Raw genomic sequence first — 27,095 nt, forward strand, 5'->3', positions numbered from 1 at the left:
CCCCTTCTCTTCCTCCCCCCTCCCCTCCCCCTCTCCCCCCCTCCCCGGGCTGCTCACCTTTGGCCCATTCTCCCCATTGCGGGGGTGTGGCCTGCGCAGGCTGCCGGGAGCTGAAGTGTGTCTTGTTTGAAGAGTTGCGCCTTCCCAGGCAAAGCTGTTCTGTATCTCGGGTCCCCAGCTTGAGGAGAGGGAGTTCTAAACGCAAAAATACCCAGCTAGGCACCCCCCCCTCTCCCCCCCCCCCCGCCGCACAGGTTCCAGCGCCTTCTCCGTGTGACCCTGTCCCCGTGGAGGGCACGAGGCCTGGGCGCCACGGCTGGACGCACACGGGCTCCACGCAGGCTGTTTTGCCTCCACGTGAGATGCGTCTCTTCCCACTAACGCGGCCCTTCCCCCTTCTGCAGGCTTCAAGGGCAAATCGAAACCCAACCTTCTGAAGCAGGAGACGAGCAGCCTGGCCTGCGGGCTGCGCATTCTCTTCCGGATGTACACGGACGAGAGCCGAGCCAGCGCCTGGGAGGAAGTCCAGCAGAGGCTTTTAAAGTAAGACTCGGGGCTGGGTTTCTGGCTTCGGCCCATGCCGCTCGGTTCAGAGCGAGAAGGGCCGCGCGGTGTGTGGGGGGCGGGGATGGGGATGGACACACAACACCGAGTCCGTCCGCAGCCCTGCCCGGCCAAGCGGATACCTTGGGCCTGAGGAATAGTTTGTGGAGCTTAAACACAGTCTTAGACGAACGTGCTCTCACACAGCCGGTGAGATGCAAGCAAATTACATCTGTTTCTGCCGCTACAGGATAAAGGAGCAAGTTCTGTGTCTTAACATTGTCAAATGTTGTAATTTTTAGGCTTTTTTTCATGCCATATATAGCTCCATTTTTACAAACTGATCCATCTGTGAAAGTGAAAACCTGCCTGCCTGCATTTAGTTTGAAAAAGTGTGTGGCGTTTCTTCTATTGGTGTTTTGTTTTGTTTGCACTCCATTTTTACTTCATGACATGTTAAGATTCTGTCCTTTAAAATTTAAATTCACGCTAAGAATGAAACACGCCATTCAGAAGGAATACTGTTGTTTACATTGTGTTTATTTATTTATTTATTTTTGGCTGCGTTGGGTCTTCTTGCTGTATGCGGGCTTTCTCTAGTTGTGGCGAGCGGGGGCTACTCTTCGTTGTGGTGTGCAGGCTTCTCATTGCGGTGGCTTCTCCTGCTGCGGAGCTCGGGCTCTATGCGCGCGGACTTCAGTAGCTGTGGCTCACGGGCTCTAGAGCGCAGGCTCAGTAGTTGTGGATCACGGCCTTAGTTGCTCCGCGGCATGTGGGATCTTCCCGGACCAGGGCTCGAACCCGTGTCCCCTGCATCGGCAGGCGGATTCTTAACCACTGCGCCACCAGGGAAGCCCCTACATTGTATTTTTGTGTCTTCTTGGGGGAATAGATGTTCTCAGAGACCAATTAAATTCATTTTAGAATGCCAAGCAGTCACCTGGGCTCTGTTTCCCCATCTTGTTGATGAGACTGTTAAGGCCCAGAAGCGTCCTGGTCACAGTGCAGGAGGGGAAGGGTCACCCCAGGTTTCGGCCCAGGTCTCCTGATGCCAAGCCTGTATGTGCTCCTGCACGGTGGGTTTGCATTCAACGAAACTTGGAAAATGTGCGTTTCCTGGTAAGCTGCAGTGGCTTCTTCTGATATCTTTATTTGGAAAACGTATAAATGTTTAATGTTGATACTCCAGTTAATGTAAACACATGGAGTCTGGCAGGTTCCTAAGAGCCACTGCCCTCCTCGTCTCACTTGTTCTCTGTGAATGTCATACCAGCAGGTGTGCGAGCACATGTGACAGGGAACCTTTTCTGTTCCAGTGTCTGCAGCGAAGCCCTGAGTTACTTCCTTACCCTAACATCGGAAAGTCATCGGGAAGCCTGGACTAACTTACTGCTTTTGTTTCTAACTAAAGTCCTGAAGATCAGCGACAATAGGGTAAGTACTGCACCCCGAGCCTCACTGGCATCCGGGCTGCGCTCCCTGCTCCCTCCTCACCCCGCTTTGTTCTCCAGTCAGTGATTCTCTAGGGGTTCAGTAGGGGAGGAATCCTAAAGACACCTTGACAAGCGACTTGGGTTCCCGCACATGGTCAACTCCCATCCTGCCCCCTGAAGTCTCTTCTGCCCCATTTTCAAAACTGCTGACCAGCCCTCCCTCCATCCGCCCCCAACTACGGCTGCGTCTGGGCCCCAGGCCTGTGCTCCAGGCTTCAGCCATTCCTTTGGCATTTTGATTGGTTCCATGCGACCCAGAGCATCTAGTGGATGGGCCATAAACTCATTTAAGACTTTTAAGCCAGTAGAAATAAAGATAAAATATAAATGTATAGCTGTGTGTGTGTGTGTATATATATATATTATATATATATATTTAGTTTTCAGAAATACACACTTCACTCTTTAAACAATGTAGCAACTTTCAGCCCACGTAAATGGAAACGGGTTACTGTGATCCCTGAATAGGTTTAAAAATGCCTAGTCCGGTGGCCTGAATTTTGACACATCAGGCCATGGTGGTGTTTGGGACCCTGTAGAGGCCCTGTAATGCTACTCGGTGCCCCACAGATAGCCATCCCAAGTCGCATGCTCTGTCCACATGTGTGTCCCTCTGACCTGTGGGCCAGGTAAAGCTTGGAGAAGTAACTTAAGGCACCAACAGCCAAGTGGCCGAGAAGGACTTCCAACCCATCTGCCTTATTCCACAGTTGGCTTTCTGACCACGGTGTGTCATTACTACTTACTTGTAGCTTGTGGGGTGCGGAGAGCAGAAAAGGACAGAAAATAGGCAGGCGACTAGTATTCAGAGGTTAAAGAACTACAGCAAAAATACAAAGTGTATCAGTTGAACTATAAATATAGAATGTATAATCTTTGCCTGGAGACCTCATATTTTGTATTGCAGTATTAGGTAGAATTTTCCCTAAAAATTAAAATTTTATTTACCAAATAAAAGATGCAGTTTCAATACCCCATAGCTTATAAAAACTCAACTGTGGTTCTTGCTCGGCTTCCTTCTTTTGCTTATTACCCAGGGAAAACAATGATAAATACTAAACGTTTGTGGTAAGTTTGTCAAGGAAATGTAATGGAAAATGTTTTTCAAAATAAGGATAGATGACCAAGTGAATAATGTATGTATTAAGTTTTGAACACTTCTCAGTCTTTCAGTTGCATGATCAATAGTCACTGCTTTATGCAGACATGTCTCCGGTCTTCACCCATCAGGGCATTGCCCCCAAGTGGGTTGCCTCTCAAGGCACTTTGAGGTTCTGTGGTTTGCAGTGCAAGCACTACTAACAGAGAAATTCGTTTCCCCCCAGTTTAAAGCTCACGCATCATTCTACTACCCTCTCTTATGTGAAATTATGCAATTTGACTTGATTCCTGAACTTCGTGCTGTTCTTAGAAGATTTTTTCTGCGAATTGGAGTAGTTTTTCAGATATCACAACCACCTGAACAGGAACTTGGAATAAACAAGCAATGATGGGAAGTTAATTTTTCTGTTGGCGTTTACATCCCTCCGTTCTTCAAAAGGACCCTGGAGCTGAGGTTTCCTACCTGAAAAATGGTTTCTCTGAATTGCAGTGTCTAAGGGTTACTGATAAAGAAGCTTAGAACTTCAGCTCGAACCTGCAGTGCTCCAGTCCCTTTTTGTAACCTGATGGATTGTTTGTCCTGTTGGGTTCATGAGCTTTTTTTCCCCACAGTGTCAGCTTATATGCTCACGTGTCCTTCCCTGTCCTCGGTGGCAGGGAGAGCCCCACATATTTCTGGCAGGTGTGGAAGTGAAACTTACCCAAAGAACTCTAGATGTAAAGATTTGAACTTCTGCAAGAAGTACAACTCAGGAGAGCTGTATTTTGAAGGATAAAATGTTTATAATTGGGGGTTGGGGGGAGAAGAAGAAATTATTGTTCATGGTAAAAGATGCTAAGCAACTATGGTATTCTGAAGATTTTTGCACACTCAGGCTATCTGAGATACTGGTAATCATCCTTCTGTGAAAAATTGTACAGAGATGCAGGTCTGTAATATAAAAATCTTAAAACATTATATAGTTCCTCCTGCACTGTTTTCTTTATTTTCTTATTCATTTGCTAAGTACCTACAATATTTTGTCAAATGCACTAAACATTTGGGTTGAGCTTTTTGTCTTTTTTATTTTGTGGGGATTTTGGTTTTGTCTTTTTTAGGGGGTGATTACTTTGAGGGTTTAACAAGCCCAGAAGCTGTTGTGGCTGACACTTGTCACGATCAACAGCAAAGAAGGTAGAAAATATCCCTGCTGACATAACCACCTGTAATACACTTCTCTTCGGGCTTTTAAAGATGAGCCATTAAAATAGAATGATCCTTCATGGACCGAAACTTGAATCACTGCAAAATGACTCTCGGTTGCTGTCACTTCCTTTTCTTTTCTTTTGGGTGGTGGGGCTTGATTTAGATTTTACTCTATGTACAGAATTTAATGTTGAATATATTAAAATAAATCTGGCATGGTTTGGGGAGGTTAGATTTACTGGAAATGTATTCATACTGTGAATTGTGCTCTGATGGTTAAACAAAACAAGATTGTCAAGCATTCCGTATTAACAGTGGATGTAGAAAATTTTTTCAGATGGATAAAATGTATATGGTACAGATGTAAAGTTTTCTATGTAAAAAAATTCTGTACAACTTTCTGTACAATATTGATTCTCATCTGGCATATTCTAATCAGGTTATAGGTCAATAAAGTTTTTGGATTATTTCATCAGTGCAATCAAAACCTGTGTAATCCACAGCCCCATGTTTCACTGACTTTTTTTTTTTTAATTAAAAGCCATGCAACTAGGGAAACGATATTCTCATTCACAGCTACATGTAAATTCAATGTTCTTTAGTTCTGATAGTTTCTTTCCAGCTTCTGGCATTAGAGCCTCCCCCATATCCTGCTTTCTCAACTATAGGCTATTCATAATTTAATATTTTGTGTATTTATTAACCCAGAATAAGGCTGCACTATTTGAATCCTGAGAGAAGGAGCTAAAGTTGAAGTTAACTTTGGAGCAGTTTACAGGGCTGCCATCGTGTGTCCTCAGAGTCCAAGTTGAGTGATACGACAGCATGAAAAGGAAAATAGAACATGTCAAGACTATTTATTTTGATGGTTGTGTTAAAAAACAGGAGACTTGTTCAGTCTTTGCTGTAGCATCTCTTAGATCATGAGTAGTCACTGTGAACAGAGCATTTATAAGTGCACTACATTTATTACCCCCAAGACACAGCCCTGCTCAAGCCCAGCTGGATGCTAGAGCCAGGAGCCACCATGACCTTCTGGCCCATCTGAGGGTAAGTGTTTCAAATGACCTGGTGATTTGTTACTTTGTGGTATCATATCAGGACTCTTCTCTAGCAGAGACAGAGGCTTTCACATTACTTTCAGATGAAGATGTAAGAAGAAAAATCTTTAAAATAAATGATTCGATTACAAACAGCATGCAATTTACATGCAGCTGAAATTCAAAATATCAGAACGTTCACACTTGAGGTAGACCTATCTGATCTTGTGTCCCATTAATTACATCAGTGGAAACGTGCAATCAGTGCCTGGGGGTGTTCTTAGCTGTCAGTCACGGTGCTAGACTCCTCTAAGAATTATTTCCAAGAATTTGAATTAGTCTTTCTTTACCTTTTTAAAGGCACCTCTTAGGGAGGGAGTGATTAGAAAAACTAACTCACCCAAGGGTCCACAGTGGTGCGGCAAGGATTCCAATCCCCATCCTTTACCCCGGGTGTTCCTGCCTCTCTTCAACTTCTAGAATACCTTGTCTAGAAACCTCAATTCCAGTTAAAATAAGAAATTGACATTTGTAATAAAAATAATTTATTTTTATCAAGAAGTAGTTAAATCATATAATTCGCAAACGTAATGCCTTCAATGGCACAAAAATAGAGGCAGAAAGATGATGTGACACTTTAAGTGCATGGCTCATGGGAATATAATCATTAACTCCCATCATCATTTATACTAAATCAGTAGTTAGTTAGTTAATAAATGATATGGAAATAAGCACATTTGATTCTCTCATTACATAGCAAGAGCTATAACCAGTATATTTACTAAATGAAAAATTATTCTGAATAGTGATAACAATAGCAAATGTACATATGACAAAGTATTCTGGTTTTACAGTACTGTTAAGACACTTGTGTTTTATTCACCTGATCTTACTGACAAGCAGAATTTTAAATAATGCACATACGGTAGTTGATTCCAAGAACTCATCACCACCCTAATTTATGGCAAAATGTGTGCAAAAGTAATTCTATACAATTCTACATTATATAAATTAATAACCATGTCCTTTTATTTATGTACATACTATACATCATAACATCATCATGGAAAAAATACACCTTATCTACAGATGGAACATAAGTAACTGCCAAGTATGGGCCAAAAGTAGCACATATCATTAAGGTTCACATTTCACATTCCTTTCACCTTAAAAGGCACTACTGGGTCCAGTACAGATTTATTTTAACCAAGTGAAAGTGCCTGGTTTTACAGGGACCTGCTGCTGCTCCTGCCTCAGCTGCTCTGCCATGAATCGTTTCAGCGTTTCTGAGGTGCCCGGGCGGAGCCAGGGCTCAGTTGCTACAGAGTTCGATCCGTCGTCACCCATGTGCTTCATGATGTCATCAGGGTCGACCAGCGAACTCTCATCATCTAATGGAGGCAAGAGAGACATGACTCAGGTAACACGGGCGGCAGGCAGGTCATGTGAACAGAGGTCTCCTGTAGTCTAACCCATTAGAGTTCTGCGCTTCTCCACAGTACTGTGTTCTAAACTGTCCTGTTTTGTTCAGACCTCCTCCTTTTAGAGGTAGGAAAGCAAACCCAGGAACAGAAACAAAAAATGATCAACTGACCAAGGTGACTCCATGGTACTGGTACAAGCACCCAAAGGGATGCAAGGATAGCAAAGGAGATGGCACCAAATGTTGACTGTAGAAGTGTCAGCAGTCTTACTCTGTGTCACCTGAGGGATGCCATGCAAAAAATTTAGCAAGGTTTTGGAAATATTCCTAGCCTATTGAATATAACACTGCTTTGAGGAAATAAGGTCATTTTAGGAAAGCATTAGACAGGGGGTGAAATTACTTCCATTCTTATACCTTATCTAAGAGGTTGTGTTTACTCCATTAAGAGATATAGCTCTTATGTTGCATTCTTTTAACTGGTTATACTCAACTTCTATATCTGTATTTTACTTATTAGATAATAATAATAGGAAAATCTGTCTTCCTACCCTGTGATGTCAATTTCTTTCTTTTTTTAAAAATTACATCTGGTCTGTGAAGGATTACCTCAGCAAAGGGACATGTGCACTCATTGTAATGAGTAATCAATCCACATCATACCAAAAAGCTCCTGTTTGAAAGGACAATGTTAAAAAAAAAAAAAAAAAAAGTTTAGAAGCTGGAAGCCTGCTGAAAAAGAGGAGAGGTCTGTTTTCTTTCAAGTATATATCCCTGTTAAATATTAATTCAACTTATTGGTTCTAAAAGAAATTGAGGAATAGGTAATTCTTAGTACAGATTAAAATGCCTTTTAGCCAAAAAGAAAGCATTCCTTTCCCACTGTCCACAGTTTTCCAGGTATGATATGAAAAGTACTGCTCTATCAGTTTACCATGTTTGCTGGTATTTGGTATGAAATTACCACCATCAGAATGCATGACACCTTACTCCTAGAGATTGAGTATAGTTTTAAATTAACAAATATTAAAGATTGGATCTAAAAAAATCTTAAGAAAATTGCTATTAGAAAATTATTGTAATGTAGCTTAACACAGTAAAGAGAATTGTCCAAATAGACCACTCTGCTATTTGCTAAAGCTAATTAATAAGGCTTATTACTATAATATCGTCCCATTATCCTAATGACTAACAGCATCACCATAAGGAAGGTGGCCTAGGGCTGGCAGAGGAGCTCGTTAGTTGCCTGATGAAGCATCCTGCCTGCCTGTGTGCTCAGTGATAAGCTTTAACCTGCTGTTCACCAAAGCAGTGAGAGACGGCAACGCCCAGCAAGATGAGAAGACTATACTTTGACTTAAAGCAAAAAATATCTATTTCTTGTTTATATCTATGTACAGAAGACCAAGTAAAAAGGTAAAGTTTTCTTTGTAGTACTACAGATTTATAATAGATGTGTTACATAAAGAACTCAAGGTTTTAAAGTTGACTTCTGATAATCTCTCACTTCAGTAGGGAAGCGAGATGCCAATACTAATCAACATTTTGCCTGCTGAAAGCAAAGCCTGGATATATTTAATACATAGAAACTTATCTGTTTAGAATCCACTCAAAAAAGGGTACCCCCCTCTGGTAGAAAGAATCTGATGCAAAATTAATCCTTCGTCCTGGTTTTGCTGAATAGCTACTGTGTTCTAGGCCCTACAACTCAAAGGCTTTCAATACTCATATCCTCTGTCCCTCAGCCATTAGTGAAAACTCCCATGAAGCAGGTTTACGAGTTCTCACAGAATCTGCTGTTGGCTATTAAACTTGGCCATTTACCTGTATTAACAAGTTTATTCTGAAGTTCATTCAGTTTTCGCATTCGTTCCTCGTTTCTCATTCTGAGTTGATCCATATTTACACTGGATACAGATTTTAAAGAGAGACCATCTGGTGGTACGTTAGGATGACTGTTATCCTGTAATTAAGAAAAGAGAACTTAAGAAACGATCATTAATGTGAAATATGTTCAGAATAAACCAGTGAGTAAAAACATGTTCTTTCCCTTGATAAATGTATAGTGTGATGAACAAAATAAAACAAATGAAAATCTATATAGCATTTATATTCTAACTCCTGATGTTTATTCATGCAGAGGCTTAGATGAAGGTATAGTAGCATTTGTGATAACATATAAATGCTGCCAGACTGGATAAAGGTGGGGAATTACAAAACACAAAAGGAAAAAAACTGAAACGTAGGGGCTAAGAATCAGTTCAACTATAAAATCAAGACGAGAGGCTTCCCTGGTGGCACAGTGGTTGAGAATCCGCCTGCCAATGCAGGGGATTACAGGTTCGAGCCTTGGCCCGGGAAGATCCCACATGCCGCGGAGCAACTAAGCCCATGCGCCACAACTACTGAGCCTGCGTTCTAGAACCCGTGAGCCACAGCTACTGAAGCCTGTGCACCTAGAGCCCGTGCTCTGCAACAAGAGAAGCCACTGAAATGAGAAGTATGTGCACCACAACGAAGAGTAGCCTCCGCTCACTGCAACTAGAGAAAGCCCATGTGCAGCAACGAAGATCCAACGCAGCCAGAAATAAAATAAATTAACTAAATAAATTTTTTAAAAAATCAAGACAGGGTAGTACTGGCATAAGTACTGGCATAAGACGAATGGAACAGAAGAGTCCAGAAATAAGCCCTTATACTTATGGGCAGAAAAGCCAATAAAATTCACTAGGGGAAAGGAGTCTTTTCAACAAATGGTACCAGAATAATATCCACATGTAAATAATGAATTTGGACCCCTATACCTCACACCATTTGCAAAAATTAGCTCAAAGTGGATTCACTGATGTAACTTTAAGAGCAAAAACTATAAAGCTCTTAGAAGGAAACACCATTAGGCAATGGTTTCTTAGATACGACACCAAAAGCACAAGCAAAAAAAGGATTGATAAGCTGTACCTCTGTCAAGATTAGAAGCTTCTGTGTTTCGATGGACACCATCATTGATGCAAGTCATATATCTAATATAGGACTTGTATCCAGAATCTATAAAGAACTTAGGACTCACAATAAAAAGACAGCCTGATTTGAAAATGGGCAAAGGATTTGAATAGACCTGTCTCCAAAGAAGATCGACATGGCTAAGAAGCACAAGAAAGGATGTTCAACATCATTAATCAGGAAAATACAAATCAAACCCACAATGAAATATCACTTTACACTCGCTAACAAATGTTGGCCAGCTTGTAGACAAACTGGAAACTTCATAGGCTGTTGGCTGTAGGGAATGTAAAATGGTGCAGCCACTTTGGAAAACAGTCTGGCAGTTCCTCAAAATGTTAAATGTAGTTAGCATGTAACCCAACAGTTCTACTCTTAGGTATGTGTGTGTACACACACACACACAAGCAAAAGAAATGAAAACATTATAAAATTTGTATGCAAATGTTAAAAGCAGCAGTATTCATAACAGAAGAAGTGTGAACAACCCAAATGTCCATCAGTTGTTGAATGGATAAACAATAGTGGAATATCCATACAATGAAATATTACTCAGCAATAAAAGGAATAAGTTACAGATATGCTATAACTCCAATAACCTGCTCACGGTCATCCAGTATTGGGTGGTAGAGCCTAGGGTTCAGACCAATGTCCACCTTATTCCAGAGCAAGTTCTCTCTTTATTGGACTACACCAATTTAGCATGGGTCAGAACCCAGACCTCTCATTCCTAAACTCGAAAAAAGAAAAGGACATATACATACAAAGTCGAGTCCTTTCAGTTTGTTCCTCCTGCGCTCCCGCGCAGAGGGCAGCTGTGATGGGAGAGGGAGGACGTCATCCTCGATGGCAGGATATGTCTCGCCGTACGCACCTAGAGGCCACACGGGGAGAAGCCTTAAACAGCCACCATTTCACATCTTTTTATCCGGAGCTAAACCAAGACTGTCTTTTAATACCTTTATTAAGATGTTATTTACATACAGTAAAATTCACCCGCTACAAATATACATAGTTCAGTGATTTTTATAGAATTGCACAGTCACTACAAAGTTTTACAACATTTCTGTCAGCTCAAAAAGTTCCCCTGTGCTCACTGGCAAAACCACTCCCTGCTCCCACCTGCCAACCCCATGTGAACACTGATCTGCCTTCAGTCTGGAGATTTACCATTCCTGAGATTCCATATAAATGGAATTATACAATGTAATATTTTGTGTGTCACTTAGCATAATGTGTTTGAGGTTCATCTATGTTGTACCGTGTATCCGTACAGTTGACCCTTGAACAACATGGTGATTAGGGATGCCCACCCCCTGTGCAGTTGAAAATCCACATACTGCTATCTGCCTCAAAAACAAAGGAAATGATAAATGACTCACCCAAGGGCAGGAAGCTGAAACAGTGTGGACTGAATCAGGACTCAAACCGTACTTCTAAAGATTCCAAATACTGTGATCTCTAATCAAACACAGACTTCCCCCACACTTAATTTAAAGATCTGTAAAATGTAAATACAGGTACTATATTTATTGAAAAAACTCTATTCAGTGGACCTGTGCAGTTCAAACCCATGTTGTTACGGGTCAACTGTAGTTCTTTTTTGTTCGGTTTTTTTTTTTTTTTTTGTGGTATGCGGGCCTCCCTCTGTTGTGGCCTCTCCCGTCGCGGAGCACAGGCTCCGGACGCGCAGGCTCAGCGGCCATGGCTCACGGGCCCAGCCGCTCCGCGGCATGTGGGATCCTCCCAGACCGGGGCAAGAACCCGGTTCCCCTGCATCGGCAGGCGGACGCGCAACCACTGCGCCACCAGGGAAGCCCCTTTGTTCGTTTTTTGTTGTTTTTACTGCTGAGTAATACTATGCCATATGGATATATATCATTTTGCCTATGCACTCACCAGTTGATGGACATTAGAACTGTTTTTCGTTGGAGATTATTAATGTTACATGAATGTTCATGTACATGTCTTTTTGTGGCCATATGTTTTCATTCCTTTGGGGTATATTCCTAGGAGTGAAATTGCTGGGTGTTATGGTAACTGTTTAGCATTTGGAGGAGGTACAACCATTTCACATTGTAAGGAAGTTCTAGTGTGCCCACATCCTCACCAAAACTTGGTTGGAATTGTCATTCTTTTGGATCACAGCCATTCTTAAGTGGACCAACAGCCTATCTGACCATGGAGATGAATATATTACTTAAAACATTTAGAATTTTTTCCCCAACTTTATTTTGAAAAAACTAAAACTTAAGGAAAAGTTATAATACAATGAATACCTAAAGTCACCATTTCTTATTTTGCCACAATTAGTTTATAACTAGAAACAGTGGCAGGGAGGGGGCGATGTTTACTTTTTGCAGAACCAGTAAGCTGCAGGCATCATGACACTCCATCCCTAAATACTTCATCAGGCGCCATCTAAGAACAAGGGCTGTCTCTTCCACAGCCACAGTCTGATTACCACATTCAGGAAATGGAACATTGATAAAATACTATCATTTAATATATAATTGATATTCAAATTTCTGAAAGTTAAAGTGTATAGCTTTTTTAAGCAGCAATAACTATATTCTATTGAATGAGATATGGGATTTTCTAAAACACCAAAAATAGAAGTTTTCTGACTTCTTTATTACACCCCACCACTAAATCACTTGCTCTTTTTTTGAAACGGTTCACTTACAAGTTTTTACGGTCAGTAAAACTGAGTGGAAAGCACAGAGAATGCCTGTATGCCCCCTGCCACCACATACTCATAGCCTACCCATCCATCAGCAGCCCCGCAGACCTACACTGACACATGACCATCGCCTAAGTCCATAGCTTACATTAGGGTTCATTCTTGGGGTTGTACGTTTTATGGGTTTTAACAGATCCACCATTACAGTATCATACAGAATAGCTTCACTGCCCTAAAAATCCTCTGTGCTCCACCCATTCATTCCTCCCTCTGCTGTAACCTCTGGCAACCACTGATTTTTTTTTTTATTGCCTCCATAGTTTGACCTTTTCCAGAAAGTCATGTAGTTAGAATCATATAGTATGTAGCCTATTCAGATTGGCTTCTTTCACTTATAAACGTTCAAGTTTCACATGTCTTTTCATGGCTTTGTAGCTCATTTCTTTTTAGCAATGAATAATATTGCATTGTCTGGGTCTACCACTGTATATTATATATATATATATATATATATATTTATATACCCATCGATCTTAGAGACAACTCAGTTGCTTCCAGGTCTTAGCACATATGGATAAAACTGCTATAAACATCTGTGTGCAGGTTTTTGTGGGAACATAAGTCTCAACTCCTTTGGGTAAATACCAAGGAGTGTGAATACTGGATCATATCGTAAGAGTATGTTTACTTTTGTAAGAAACCACCAAACTGTCTTCCAAAGTGATGGCACTATTTTCCATTCCCACCAGCAATGAGTCAGAGTTCCTACTGCTCCACATATTGTATATATATATATATATATATATATATATTTATATACCCATCGATCTTAGAGACAACTCAGTTGCTTCCAGGTCTTAGCACATATGGATAAAACTGCTATAAACATCTGTGTGCAGGTTTTTGTGGGAACATAAGTCTCAACTCCTTTGGGTAAATACCAAGGAGTGTGAATACTGGATCATATCGTAAGAGTATGTTTACTTTTGTAAGAAACCACCAAACTGTCTTCCAAAGTGATGGCACTATTTTCCATTCCCACCAGCAATGAGTCAGAGTTCCTACTGCTCCACATATTGCCAGCATTTGGTGGTGTCCATGTTCTGGATTTTGGCCTTTTTAAAAAAATATTTATTTATTTGGCTGCGTCAGGTCTTAGCTGCGGCATGCAGGATCTTTCATTGTGGCACATAGGCTCAGCAGTTGTGGTGCACGGGCTCCAGAGTGCACAGGCTTAGTTACCCTGGGGCATGTGGGATCTTAGTTGCCCCACCAGGGATCAAACCCATGTCCCCTGCGCTGAAAGGTGGACTCTTAACCACTGGACCATCAGGGAAGTCCCATGGCCATTCTAATAGGTATGTAGTGGTTATCTCGTGTTAATTTGAATTTCCCTGGTGACACATGATTTGCATTTCCCTGATGACAAATGATGTGGAGCACCTTTTCATATGCTTATTTGCCATCTGTCTCTCTGTCTTTGGTGAAGTGTCTGGATCTTTTGCCCATCTTTTAATTGGGTTGTTTCTTTTTTTGTTGAGTTTTAAGAGTTCTTTGTGTACTTTGGATAAGAGTCCTTTGTCAGATGTGTCTTCTGCAAATATTTTCTCCCAGTCTATGGCTTGTCTTATTCTCTTGATATCATCATTGGCAGAGCACTAAAGTTTAATGTTAATGAAGTCCAGTTTATCTATTATTTCTCTCATAGATTGTGCTCTGGTGTTGTATCTAAAAAGCCATCGCCATGCCCAAGTTCTTCTAGGTTTTCTCCAATGTTATCTTCTAGGAGTTTTATAGTTTTTGCATTTTACATTTAGGTCTATGGTCCTTTTTCTTTTTTTTTTTTTAATATTTATTGGAGTATGGTTGATTTACAATGTTGTGTTAGTTTCAGGTGTACAGCAAAGTGAATCAGTTATATATATATACATATATCCACTCTTTTTTGTTTTTTAGATTCTTTTCCCATATAGGTCATTACAGAGTTCCCTGTGCTGTACAGTGGGTTCTTATTAGTTATCTATTTTATATATAATAGTGTGTATATGTCAATCTCCCAATTTATCCCTCCCCCGCCCCACTTATCCCCTGGTAAAAGTTTGTTTTCTATATCTGTGACTCTACTTCTGTTTTGTAAAAAAAGTTCATTTGTACTCCTTTTTTTTTTTTTAAGATTCCACATATAAGTGATATCATATGATATTTGTCTTTCTCTGTCTGACTTCACTCAGTATGATGATCTTTAGGTCCATCCATGTTGCTGCAAATGGCATTATTTTGTTCTTTTTTTATGGCTGAGTGATATTCCATTGTATGTGTATATCATCTTCTTCATCCGTTCCTCTGCTGATGGACATTTAGGTTGCTTCCATGTAAATACTGCTGCAGTGAAAATTGGGGTGCATGTATCTTTTTGAATTATGGTTTTCTCTGGGTATATGCCCAGGAGTGGGATTGCTGAGTCATATGGTAGTTCTATTTTTAGTTTTTTAAGGAACCTCCATACTGTTCTCCATAGTGGCTATACCAATTTACATTCCCACCAACAGTGTAGGAGGGTTCCCTTTTCTTCACACCCTCTCCACCATTCATTGTAGATTTTTTGATGATGGCCATTCTGACTGGTGTGAGGTGATACCTTGTAATTTTGATTTGCATTTCTCTAATCATTAGTGATGTTGAGCATCTTTTCATGTGCTTTTTAGCCATCTGTATGTCTTCTTTGGAGAAATGTCCATTTAGATCTTCCACCCATTTTTTGATGGGGTTGTTTTTTTTGATACTGAACTGCATGAGCTGTTTGTATATTCTGGAGATTAATCCCTTGTCGGTTGCTTCGTTTGCAAATATTTTCTCCCATTCTGTGGGTTGTCTTTTTGTTTTGATTATGGTTTCCTTTGCTGTGCAAAGGCATTTCAGTTTCAGTCCCATTTATTTTTGTTTTTATTTTCATTACTCTAGGAGGTGGATCAAAAAAGATCTTGCTGTGATTTATGTCATAGAGTGTTCTGCCTGTTTTCCTCTAAGAGTTTTATAGTGTCCGGTCTTACATTTAGGTCTTTAATCCATTTTGAGTTTATTTTTATGTATGGTGTTAGGGAGTGTTCTAATTTCATTCTTCTACATGTAGCTGTCCAGTTTTCCCACCACCACTTATTGAAGAGACTGTCTTTTCTCTATCGCATGTTCTTGCCTCCTCTGTCATAGATTAGGTGACCATATGTGCGTGGGTTTATATCTAGGCTTTCCATCCTGTTCCATTGATCTATATTTCTGGTTTTGTGCCAGTACCATACTGTTCTGATTACTGTAGCTTTGTAGTATAGTCTGAAGTCAGGGAGCCTGATTCCTTTAGGTCTGTGGTCCATTTTGAGTTGATTTTTGTGACGGGTGTAACGTCTGTGTCTAGATTCACTTTTTTGCATGTAGATGTCCAATCTTTTCTCCACTGTACTGCCTTTGTTCTTTTGTCAAAGAACAGTTAACTATACTTGTTTGGGTCTATTTCTAGAGTCTTTATTCTGTTCCATTGATCTATTTGTCTGTTCTTTTGCCAATACCACACTGTCTTGATTACTGTAACTTTATAGAAAGTCTTGAAGTCAGGTACTGTCAGTTCTCTGACTGTTCTTTCTTCTTCAGTATTCTGTTGGATAGTCTGGGTATTTTGCCTCTCCATATAAACTTTAGAATCAGTTCGTTGATATCCACAAAATAACTTGCCGGGATTTTTATTGGGATTGCACTGAATCTATAGATCAAGTTGGGAAGAACTGATATCTTGACAATACTGAGTCTCCCAATCCATGAACATGGAATATTTCCCCATTTATTTAGTTTTATTTCTTTGATGAGAGTTCTGTAGTTGTCCTTATATAGATCTTGTACATGTTTTGTAAGATCTTCATCTAAATATTTCTTTTGGGGGGGTGCTAATGTAAATGATATTGCATTTAAATTTCAAATTCTACTTGTTCATTGCTGCTATATAGGAAAATGATTGACTTTTGTGTATTAACCTGGTATTCTGCAAGCTTGCTATAACTGCTTATTAATATTGGGGGGGGTTTGGTGGTGGGGGATTGAGTCTTTCACATGTCCTACAATCATGTCATCTGTGCACAAAGGCATATTATTTATCCTTTCCCAATCTGTGTACCTTTTATTTCCTTTTCTTGCCTTACTGAATTAGCTAGGACTTCCATAATGATGTTGAGGAGTGGTAAGAGGGGACATCTTCGTCTTGTTTCTTATCCTAGCAGGAAAGTTGCTAGTTTCTCATCACTAAATGCTAGCTGTAGGTTTTTTGTTGATGTTCTCTAGAGAGTTGAGGAAGTCCCCCTCTAAGTTTGCTGACAATTATCATGAGTAAGGTGTTGTTTAATGCTTCTGCATCTATTGATAACGATGATAATGAAGATTTTTTTCTTTAGCCTGTTAAAGCAATGAATTATATTTGAATGAATTATACTGAATGTAACCCAGTTTTGCATAACTGGTATAAATCCTACTTAGTCGTGGTGTATAATTCTCTTTATACATTGTTGGATTCAATTTGCTACTGATCTACAGTTTTCTTTTCTTATGATGTCTTTGTCTGGTTTTGGTATTAGAGTAATGCTGGCCACATAGAATGAGTTAGGAGTATTCCATCTATTTCTATCTTCTAGAAGAGGTTGTAGAGAACTGGTATAAGTCTTCAATAAATGTTTTGTAGAATTCACCACTGAACCTATCTGGGTCTGGTGTTTTCTGTTTTGGAAGGTTATTATTGATTCAATTTCTTTTTTTTATTGTTATTACAGTCAATTTGGGGTTTTTTCCTAGCTTTATTGAGATATAATTGACATACTGTGTGAGTTTAAGGAGCACAATGTGAGGATTGTGAAATGTTTACCACAATAAGGCTAGTTTACACATCCTTCACCTCACATGATTACCATTTTGTTGTTATTGTTGTTATGGTAAGAGCGTTAAAGTTCTACTCTCATAACAACGTTCACGTATAAAATACAGTATTATTAACTATAGTCGCCATGCTGTCCATTATATCCCCAGATATTCAACTTATAAATGAAAGTTTGTACCCTTTGACCAACATTTCTCCACTTCCCCCACCTCTCAATTTCTTTAATAGATGCAGGCCTGTTCAAATTGTATTTGGCAGATTGTGACTTCTCAAAAAAAAAAAAAAAAAAAAAAAGCATTCACACTACCAGCCTTACCCACATTCATCAGAACAGTGGCAACAGTCATGACTAGGGGATACTGTGGTGACCATTAATCAAAAAGACAGATTGCATATCTTTGGTCTAGTATAAGGTCTATGTAATGAAATATCCCGAGACACTGTCTTGAGTGCCCCAGACTGTCTTCATTATTAGCAGGAACTGGTCACATTTCCCTGATGTCTAATGAGCTATCTTCCCATCCCTATTTCCTACTGATTTCTCTATCTTTACTCACTCTCCACAGTATGACTTCCTTGCAAAAGAAAAACTCATTAGAGAAGAAAAAACTGAGAAAGAAATATAGGCTAGTTTGGAACACTGATCACTTGAAAATATAAAATAATTGACATGAAATAAAACTAACATGTAGAAGGGAGAATTCCCTGAAGGCCCTAGGATAGCAGAAATGCTTATGATCAGAGTATACAATTATGTGTCTATTACAGTACATGTACCTTCACATATCTTCTCAAGACTAAGTTATATTCTTATGGCTTGTTAAAATTAAAACATTATTAAGATAACTGTGGATTCACATGCACTTGTAAGCAGTAAGGGAGACCCCTTGTACAGTTTGCCTCATTTCCCACAACGGTAACATTCTGTACAGCAGGAGCAACAGCCTCACACCCAAGATACTGATACAGATAAAATCCTATGATCTTATTCAAATTTCCCCAGTTTTACTTGTACTCATTTGTGTGTTTGTGTGTGTATTAAGTATCTGATTTTGAAAATTTTGTTAAGTTATATTTGATGATTATTAGTAAAACAAAATATTCCCTTTTTTTTTACCATCTTGCACAACTAAGAGTAAAGTACTGATTTTTTAAGTATGGAGAAAAACACTTAAAATAAGTATAAATAATGCTTAATATTTAAAGAAATAGGTTGGTAAAATAAATATACTCACCAATAAAAGCACTATCAGATTCCAGTAATGAATTTTTCAAGAAATCATTAGTGTCATCTCTGGGCTAAAAGAAACATCATATATTAATGAGTATTTTTATTAGTCCTGTGGAAAAACAGCAAATTTGTACTAAGGCACAAGTCTCCACATTCTCCCCAAAATTAGCAAAAGAGGATAGGGAGAGGTAGAACTGGCTGCTTCCCTCCTCCACCACATTCCAATGCCCAGAAAATACAGGAAAGACCTTTTATTAAGAGTTACATTATTGCTGATAAAAATATAATAGAATATGAAGCAATGAACCCACTTTAAGATTAAAAGTCTTTAAACCATTGTTGAGATTCATTCATTCGCTCAATAAATCTGTTTAGTGCACTTACTATTTCCTCTGTGCTAGGAACTTGAGATACAAAGATGAGTAAGGGTTTCTGTTCTGGAGTGGATCACAGTCCCATGGGGGAGAGGCATACCCTCAGATAATGACAGTACCATGTGACAGCAGCTGTCACAAAGGCATAGCACAGATAGAGAGGGACATAGGAGTAGGGAAAAAATAATGCTAGGGTTGGGCTTGTAATGAGCTCTCAAATTAGAGGTAAGAAATTTACATATAGAGAGTTTTACGATAATGTCACCTTACATATTGGAAGGAACCTAAAGTCACCCAACACCACCTCCCTGCACTTCCCTTCCAGATTTCTAGGATGTGCTAGAATACTCCAGTGAAGAGCTGTCCATTAATTTCTAAGGAAATGCATTCCACTGAGACATAGCATTGGTTATCGGAAAGTTCTTCTCTTTCACTGAGTTCTTCCATGTACTAAATTCAACACCCACTGACTCTACGTCTGCTTTCTAGCATGACAGTAATGGTAATAATAGCATCTCATATTCACCAGCTGTTCTTAGCACTGCATACACACTGCCCAGCTTCTCTTCTGCATCACAGTCCTTCACATACAGGAGAGAGTGATCAAAGCCCACCTCAGCCCTATCTTCTCCCTGACACTCTTCCCCAGTTTCACCTTGCATTTTCCATATAATCCAGTTTCTAGGAAGGTGAACCCAAAATTTTTTAGCTTTTTTTGTAACAGCCATGTTAAACTGTTGGCTTACGCTCAGTTTCTACTCAGCAAAATATGGTGTTATTAATCCAGGATTTTGATCAAAATCCCAGAAGTTAAATTTCAGTATCTTTTCACTGAGAAATATGGCTGCCACATACAGAGAAACCTACAGGGTATTCAGAAAAGGTGTCCATACATCTCAAGCAATGTGGTACAGGGACAGGGAGGGGCTCCGGAATCCAGCCTGCATTCAGACATGGGCTTTTCTGCTCACTGGTTGTGTGGCCATGGCTAGCAGTTTCCTCTTATGTAAAATGGGGATAAGCATACCTTGTTGCGAACTTCAGAGCAAATAAATGTCAAATACCTCGCACACGTACAGAGTGTTGCTACCGCAACATTGTTATCACCATTATCACTTCAAAACCAAGCACCAACAGCTACCAGCTGGTAACGCTGGGCAGCTAACAGCCTAGCTGAGTCTTACTTTTATAATCTGAAAATGGGGATAATACTACCTATATCATTAGTGTGGGGGAAGATTAAATTTATTTTCAACCTCAGTCTTTCCTCAAACTCTCTCTCTTATCCATCTACTCACCAGCTCCAACTATCTGTCTAGCAGGCATCTCAAACTTACCATGACTATAACTAAGTTCCTGACCTTCTCCCTCACCCTGAAACCCGTTTTTCCTGCTGCTTCATCTCTGTAAATAGCAACTCCAACCAAAGACCTTGAAGTCCACCTTTGACTCCTCTCGTACCCCACATCCCCACAATATGTCAAAAATCCTATCTCCTTTCAAAATAAATCCAACCACTTCTGACTTCCACTGCTCCCACTCCAGGCTAAGTCAGCTTATCTCTAGCAGTAGCCTCCTGGCCCCCTCAGTCTGTTCTCAGTGAATGGCAGTCAGCTGTTAAAACATGAAACCAGTCATGTCACTCCTCTGCTCAAAACTCTGGAAGCCTCTCATCACATTCACAGCATAAAAGGCGACACCCTAAGGCCCCCTGAGGCTCTGCTGCTCATCGCTCTCTGCCTCACCTGCTCCCACCCACCCCGTTCCTGGAGGTCCAGGCTCCCCGGTACTCCCGCTCTCCTAGCACACACAAGGTTACTTCTGCCCGAGGCCTCTGCCTGGGAGGTTCTTCCTGCAGATGTGTCCCCCGATATTTCACACGACACCTCCCTGATGTCCTTTTTCAAATGTTACCCACTCACAGTGCGGCCTTCCCTGCTCACTGTCCTTCAGACTGTAAACCCTTCCCCTAGTCCTCCCAGTGCCCCCTTCCCAGCTGTCATTTTCTCCAGAGCCCCACAATTCAACATACTAAATATTTTATTTGTCTATTGTCTCTCCTTCTTTCTAGAAAGTAAGCCCTCAGAGGACAAAGATTTTAGTTCCTTTTGTTCACTCCTGTGCCCACAAACACCTAGAATATTAGCTGGTCCACAGTAAGTATTTAACAGATATTTGTTGAATGAAAACTGGCTCATCCCCTTCCTTTTGTTCAGTCTTTGCTTGATAGTCACTTCCTCAGGATAAGAGTTATGCCCTTACCTTGCTTACCTTGATAGGTCTCACCACTACATGTATTATAGACTCTTGCTTCCACTACTGCTGATAACTGACCTCACTCATTATGGGACAGGCCCTATAAGGGCTTTTAATATATTATCTCATTTAATCCTCACAACAGCCTTTGAGCTATTTTTTATTTAGTTAATAAACATTTATATAGAAATTACTACATGCTAGGCCTGTCCCTAAGTGCCTGCAGATATTAATTGATTTTAATCTTACAGCCACCCTCAGAGATAAACACTATCATCCCACTTTACAGATTAGGAAACTGAGGCAAAGAAAGATTAAATACCTTGCCTGAAGTCACACAGCTAAAAACAGACTAACTTGAACAGCCTAGCTCTAGAGTCTTGTTCTTACTCATTACAATATGCTTTCTCTACATATTACACTAATATCTCTTTACCTACCCACTATACAGATGGGACAAGTTTTAAATTCTTTCTTAACTCAATATTCCTGAAGAATTCAAAGTTGGAATACTCACTTACCATACTCCTAAAAATTTCTATCACCCAAAAAAACTAGCTTGAAAAATTATAACTTTTCTTACCATTCTGTGGTCTCGTACTTTAGTGCTTGGGACAGCATCCAAGTCAACTGTAGCCAACGGAGAGCAAAAACAAAAGGTTAGAAAATACTTTAAAAATAAAAATAAATTTTAGAATATCTTTTGTAATTAACTCTTTACTGGAGATTACTTTTCAATGATCACATTTCAGAATTTTTGAAGATACTACTTGTTTATTAATAAATATAACCCAGCGTCCAATCCATTCTAGTTGGATAAAATTCTCCCATTCACATTTAATAAATATAAAAAGTAAAATCATTGTGAATTTAAAACCGATGCCTATAGAAAAATAACCATCTCCCCTCATATTTCTACAATCTGTGTAGAAAATTGTTGAGAAGAGTTAAACAACTCCCTCACATGGAATTGAAGGAAACTGAATTCATTTCCAGGCACCTGGTTCCAGGGCAAAGATTTTGGATCAGGTATCCCAAAGGCCCCTCTGATATGACCAGGGTTCCTATGTGTTCCTCTCAATAGTGCACTTTATCCTTTTAGCTACTGCCTTTGGGAACAAATAGGCTGCCAATGATAGCCTGTATTCCTTGTTAAAATATTTTATACCCACGTTTTTGATTGTTTTATAGTTAAACCATATTCTTATGAATTAAGTCATCACAGTGTTTGATAGAAGTTGTGGGGTAGTTGCTGTAGGGGACGGATACCCTCAGTCCCAAAATGGACCTATTTCCATATGGGGACTACTTTTGGGCTAATCAGTGCAAGTTGCCAAGATCACACCAGATCAGATCATCAGCTGGGTCTCCTAAGGAAAAATGCCACCAAAATGGGTGTAAAGGTTGAAGACTGTACTTGCTTCTCTCTTCTCTCCTGATGATATGCCTACTGTTTATCACAGACTTTAGGTTACTCTGCTGTCAGAGGGTGATCAGTGAGACCATTGTTAAAAATTCTATGCAAGATGGAGGAAAGACTTTCCCTGTCAATCTTTATTGAAGCCTTGACCTGTGATCAGGGCCTAAAGTGGTACATCACTTACTCCTGTGATTCTCTCATGTAGTCAAAAATAGGTTCTTCAGATTCTGTAGGTCAGACAAGCCTGCTAATAAGGTAGGGTTTTGAATTTTCCTGAAAATAACTGCTAGGACCATCTCCTTCTATTCTTGTTACCTAACTGCTGCATTTTTATGACTCATTTTCCATGCTGCACTCAATGGCCTGAAGGCAGGCAAAGCTGGTGAGATATGTGTGAAGGTCATGCAGGACACCCGGGCCAATAGGGCCCACTGATGTTCTCTGAGGCCACTAGCTCCACTCCACCTCTAGGTGCCTGCCCACCCCACCCCCAGTTACACACTCCCAAGGGACCCTAGATATCTCCTTTGCAACATTCATCACACTCACACTTTTTAAGCATCTAAATTCTCCAACACAGTATAAGCTCCTTGAGAGCAGTGGCATATTTCATTCATCACCATATCCCCTGGATATAGGTCAGTACCCAGGCTCATAGTAGGCACTCAGTAAGTATCTGTTGATTGGCTAATTACAAAGAAATATACTCATAGCCCAGTCTGAAGCTTTAAAGATTTTATGCTATATCAAAACCCACAGACACACACAGTAGAGAAATGTCCCATAGGACACCGATGTGTTTGCCCAGCATTCCTTCCCCTGGTACAGATGTCACCTGGCCTAGTCAAGGTACTCAATCCTCCTGGCTATCATGAGTGGCTGGACCCCTCCCGTGCACAAATAACATACCCCAGTCAAGCCAATCACAGCCCTCTCTGGGACTTATTCTTCTCAGGGACTATAGGCCAAAAGGGGCATGTGAGTGTGGGAGCTGCCAGTGGAGGGAGCCTGCCTCGGATTGAAATCAATACCAGGGACTGAGAAAGCCAACAAAAAAACAACCCATTGAAACTGTGTGAAATAGCAATGATTATTTCTTACCTTCAGCACCTTCCTGCATTTTTATTCTATTCAGCCTCTTCTGCTGCTCTCTTAGCAAGGCTTGCTGCTGAATCTCTAAGGTATGATAATCTCTTGGAGGATCCGGGTACATAAATTTCAAATCAACTCGTGTTTCTGAATCTGGTACAAAAATAAGTTACATACGTAAGTTAAATCTTGTTTCCAAATGAGATTTTATAAAACTTCACTATAAATAGGAACAATATAAATAATGAGACATCAATCAGCAAAGTCAAAGGACATCATCATAAAACTAATGAACACAAAATTAACATTCTTTAAATAAATGCCTTTTCACAAACTTATCACCATTATAAGGGAGCCCCCAGAGCAAGCAGCAGCTGACTGCCACATTCTCCATCCTGACCTTCCCACTCCCCCAAGACGCCACCCAGAGCCTGCCACTATGTGCAGGTACATCCAAACATTATTCAGATGGCTGTAACTCAGGCAGCCACCAGACAGTGAATCACAGCCAATCCCTAAAATACACTGGAAAAATGAAACCATAATGTTATTGGCCAATTAATATTTGTAAATATCATGCCAAAAAATGAAAACAAGATAAATGCAGGCTGCCTGGAGCTTTAGGAGGGATGTCGTTTCTGCAGGAAATGACAGTCTAAGAATTCGCCTATGCCACAAGTTCAAGAATTATCAACTGATCAGAATGAAAACGTTAAACCTTAATTTTTAAATCTTGAGAATAAAAATATAGTTCACACATTTAAAAAGTCTTGACAATATTATTCCTTTTGATCCACAGTGGAACTAATCAGAACCCTATGCCCTGCCCCTGACCCAAGTACAAAGGCCCCTCCTGTCTCCTGCCTCTTGTTTATAGAGAAGCTGAAGTCTCCCAGGCCTCCCTGAGTCACAAAGGTGCAGGCTCAAGCGGCTAATGATCAGGACAACAGAGTCACAGACTCAGTGTCTGATGCACATTCCTGAGTTGTTTTACAGATACTGTAACTGCCACCAGAGGAAAAAAGCTGACTGCATGATGACCAGACTGCAGCCATGACATAAACTGCTCCACCTTGAGCAGTTGCTTGTTCTGCCCATATATGTAAATGGGCAACTACAACTGCCAGCAAAGAGATGCTACAGACCCATGCCGACAACTTCCACTCTAAGAATACAGCACCCTATGTCAGCATGAAGAAGTTACAGAAGACCTCCATGCATGATCCCACAGAAATGGAATGATTTTCTGCCAAGTGGGGATTTGTAAGCAGCTTTTGGCAGGAAAGAGCTCTCTGCAGGAGGCCCCTTTGTCTGTCACTAACTTTAAACCAGGCACCCCCCTCCATGCTCTCCTCATCTCCAGCCCTAGCACACCTTTCAAATCTTTTGATCACACAATACTTTGCCTAATGTGTTGGTTCTTTCTGTAGATCAAAGAAGTAGAAATGAAGAATAAGTAATTAACAGATGACCAGATCTCTTCCCTAGCTTCCCCTGCAGTAATCTCACAAACTTTGTGAATAAAATAGCATCTAAAGAACGATCATGAGTAGTCAACAGGCCTGCACACAGTGGGGGAGGGCGATGACTCTGACCCCCATCCCAATGATTCACTGAGATGACTTCCCTCTTTCCTTTTAAAAACTTTCATGGCCCAGCAGAATCTTCAGAGATGGTTTTTGGGGGACACTGAGTCCAGCACCTCACCAGATTGTCAGCATTCTAATTAAAAACAACTTTCCTTTCCACCAACTTTTGTGAGTACTGATTTTTTTAAGCGACAGGCAGCATCCGGACCTGATTTGGTAACAATAGTGGGAAATGAGAAGCATGCTGAATATCTAAGAATTAGAAAATGATTAAGAGCAAGGTTAACAGAAGAGACTCTGGACACATGAACTTGGATTGGAGCCTGACTTCCCCACTTCCAGACTCAGTTTCCTCTCTATAAAAACAAGAGACATCAACAACTAAGTCATACGATCAATGAGGACTAGATGTGGTAACAGGGAAATGAATGGCTCAATTTTAAGGTTTAAACCTTTTTGTTCTCAAGACCTCTTTACCCTCTTAAAAGTTAAGGACCCCAAAGAGCTTTTATTTACTGCCCCTCACACACACCATATTAGAAATTAAACCTAAGAAATTTTTAAAACATGAATACAAAAACATATTCTATTAGCTTCAGAGCAGTGAAGTCATCACATGCCATATATGCTCTGGAAAACCTGTACACACAGGAGAGAATAAAAATGAAAAGGACAAATAATGTCTTAGTTTATAATAAAAATAGTTTTGTAAAGCAATTATACTCCAGTAGAGATGTTAAAAAAAAATAGTTTTGACCTCAAGAAGTCCCCTGAGACCTACTGGCTTAATATAATACCTGGCATATCATAAGTAATCAATAAATGATAAAATAAAAACATAACTATGGTATATGTAATTGATGACACATGTATATCTAAGTGAAAAAAAAATAACATAATTACATCTAGTTTTTATTTTACTTTTTGTTTTAATTAAGCTCAGAAAGACTAGATAATATACAAAATATTGTGTTTATATTTAGGTGATTTGAGTAAAGTGATTTTTCCCTCTATCCTTCTACATTTTTCAAAACTTTCTAAAATAGATATTACTTTTAAAAATAAGCAGACGAAAAGTCTAAATTCCGATTCATGTGGTATAGGTCATAAAACCACCATCCAACAACTCGCCTCCTCTACCCCAACAGCTGCTCTGTGAGTGCACCTGAAGAAAAATCACAGGTAACACACATTTTGGTTCCTCTCAGTCTCCCAAGCCTCTGTTACCTTGGCAATCCTACTTCCCTAATAAGCTTTCTCTCCTCCTAAGTGGCTGCATCAAATCTTCTCTACTCCCTTCCTTCAAAGGAAGGGAGAAGAGAAGTAGCTCTTTTCAACGATCTTTCCCTCCCTCCCCTATATTGTAAGCCTCTTCCTCCCGTAATAGCTTTCACATCAGCTTCCTAACAAGCTCCTCCAGCTCCAGACCCTGTGTCCCTCCCCTTCCCAGCCACCCTTCTTCCAAGGGCTCTTCTGCTCATTGCCTCTAACACTTTGCTTCCTACTTATTCAGTCCTCATTTCCAAAGCTAACTGGCTTCTGATCCCATAATTCCACCAAAAAAGATCTAGCTGAGGTCACCAATGACCTCTGATCCAACTGACACCTTCCAATATTCATTTTACATGATCCCCCCCTCCCTGATACACTCTCTTCCCTCAGCTTTCAGGACACCACATTCTCCTGCTTAACCTCCAATCACTGACTCTGCCTTCTCCACCTCTTTACTAAGCTCATCTGGCTGTCCATCCTCCACTA

General features: G+C 40.2%; 2 protein-coding genes across 2 annotated transcripts in view; one reads left to right on the forward strand and one right to left on the reverse strand.

Annotated features, from left to right (window-relative positions):
• ARFGEF1 (ARF guanine nucleotide exchange factor 1) overlaps positions 1-4,107 on the forward strand; it is a 144,697-nt gene extending 140,590 nt beyond the window's left edge. The window contains exons 37-39 of the mRNA XM_024126954.3: positions 405-543; positions 1,860-1,977; positions 3,362-4,107. Of these exons, the coding sequence (XP_023982722.1) occupies positions 405-543; positions 1,860-1,977; positions 3,362-3,526 (422 nt within the window). The 3' untranslated portion in view covers positions 3,527-4,107. The remainder of the gene's footprint in view (positions 1-404; positions 544-1,859; positions 1,978-3,361) is intronic.
• Positions 4,108-5,789: 1,682 nt separating this feature from the next.
• Positions 5,790-27,095, reverse strand: part of CSPP1 (centrosome and spindle pole associated protein 1) — a 127,141-nt gene continuing 105,835 nt past the window's right edge. The window contains 6 exon segments of the mRNA XM_028500245.2: positions 5,790-6,754; positions 8,611-8,749; positions 10,551-10,660; positions 18,614-18,677; positions 21,823-21,869; positions 23,761-23,901. Of these exon segments, the coding sequence (XP_028356046.1) occupies positions 6,561-6,754; positions 8,611-8,749; positions 10,551-10,660; positions 18,614-18,677; positions 21,823-21,869; positions 23,761-23,901 (695 nt within the window). The 3' untranslated portion in view covers positions 5,790-6,560.

The sequence above is a fragment of the Physeter macrocephalus genome, chromosome 15, assembly GCF_002837175.3.
Source record: "Physeter macrocephalus isolate SW-GA chromosome 15, ASM283717v5, whole genome shotgun sequence".
Lineage (NCBI taxonomy): Eukaryota > Metazoa > Chordata > Mammalia > Artiodactyla > Physeteridae > Physeter > Physeter macrocephalus.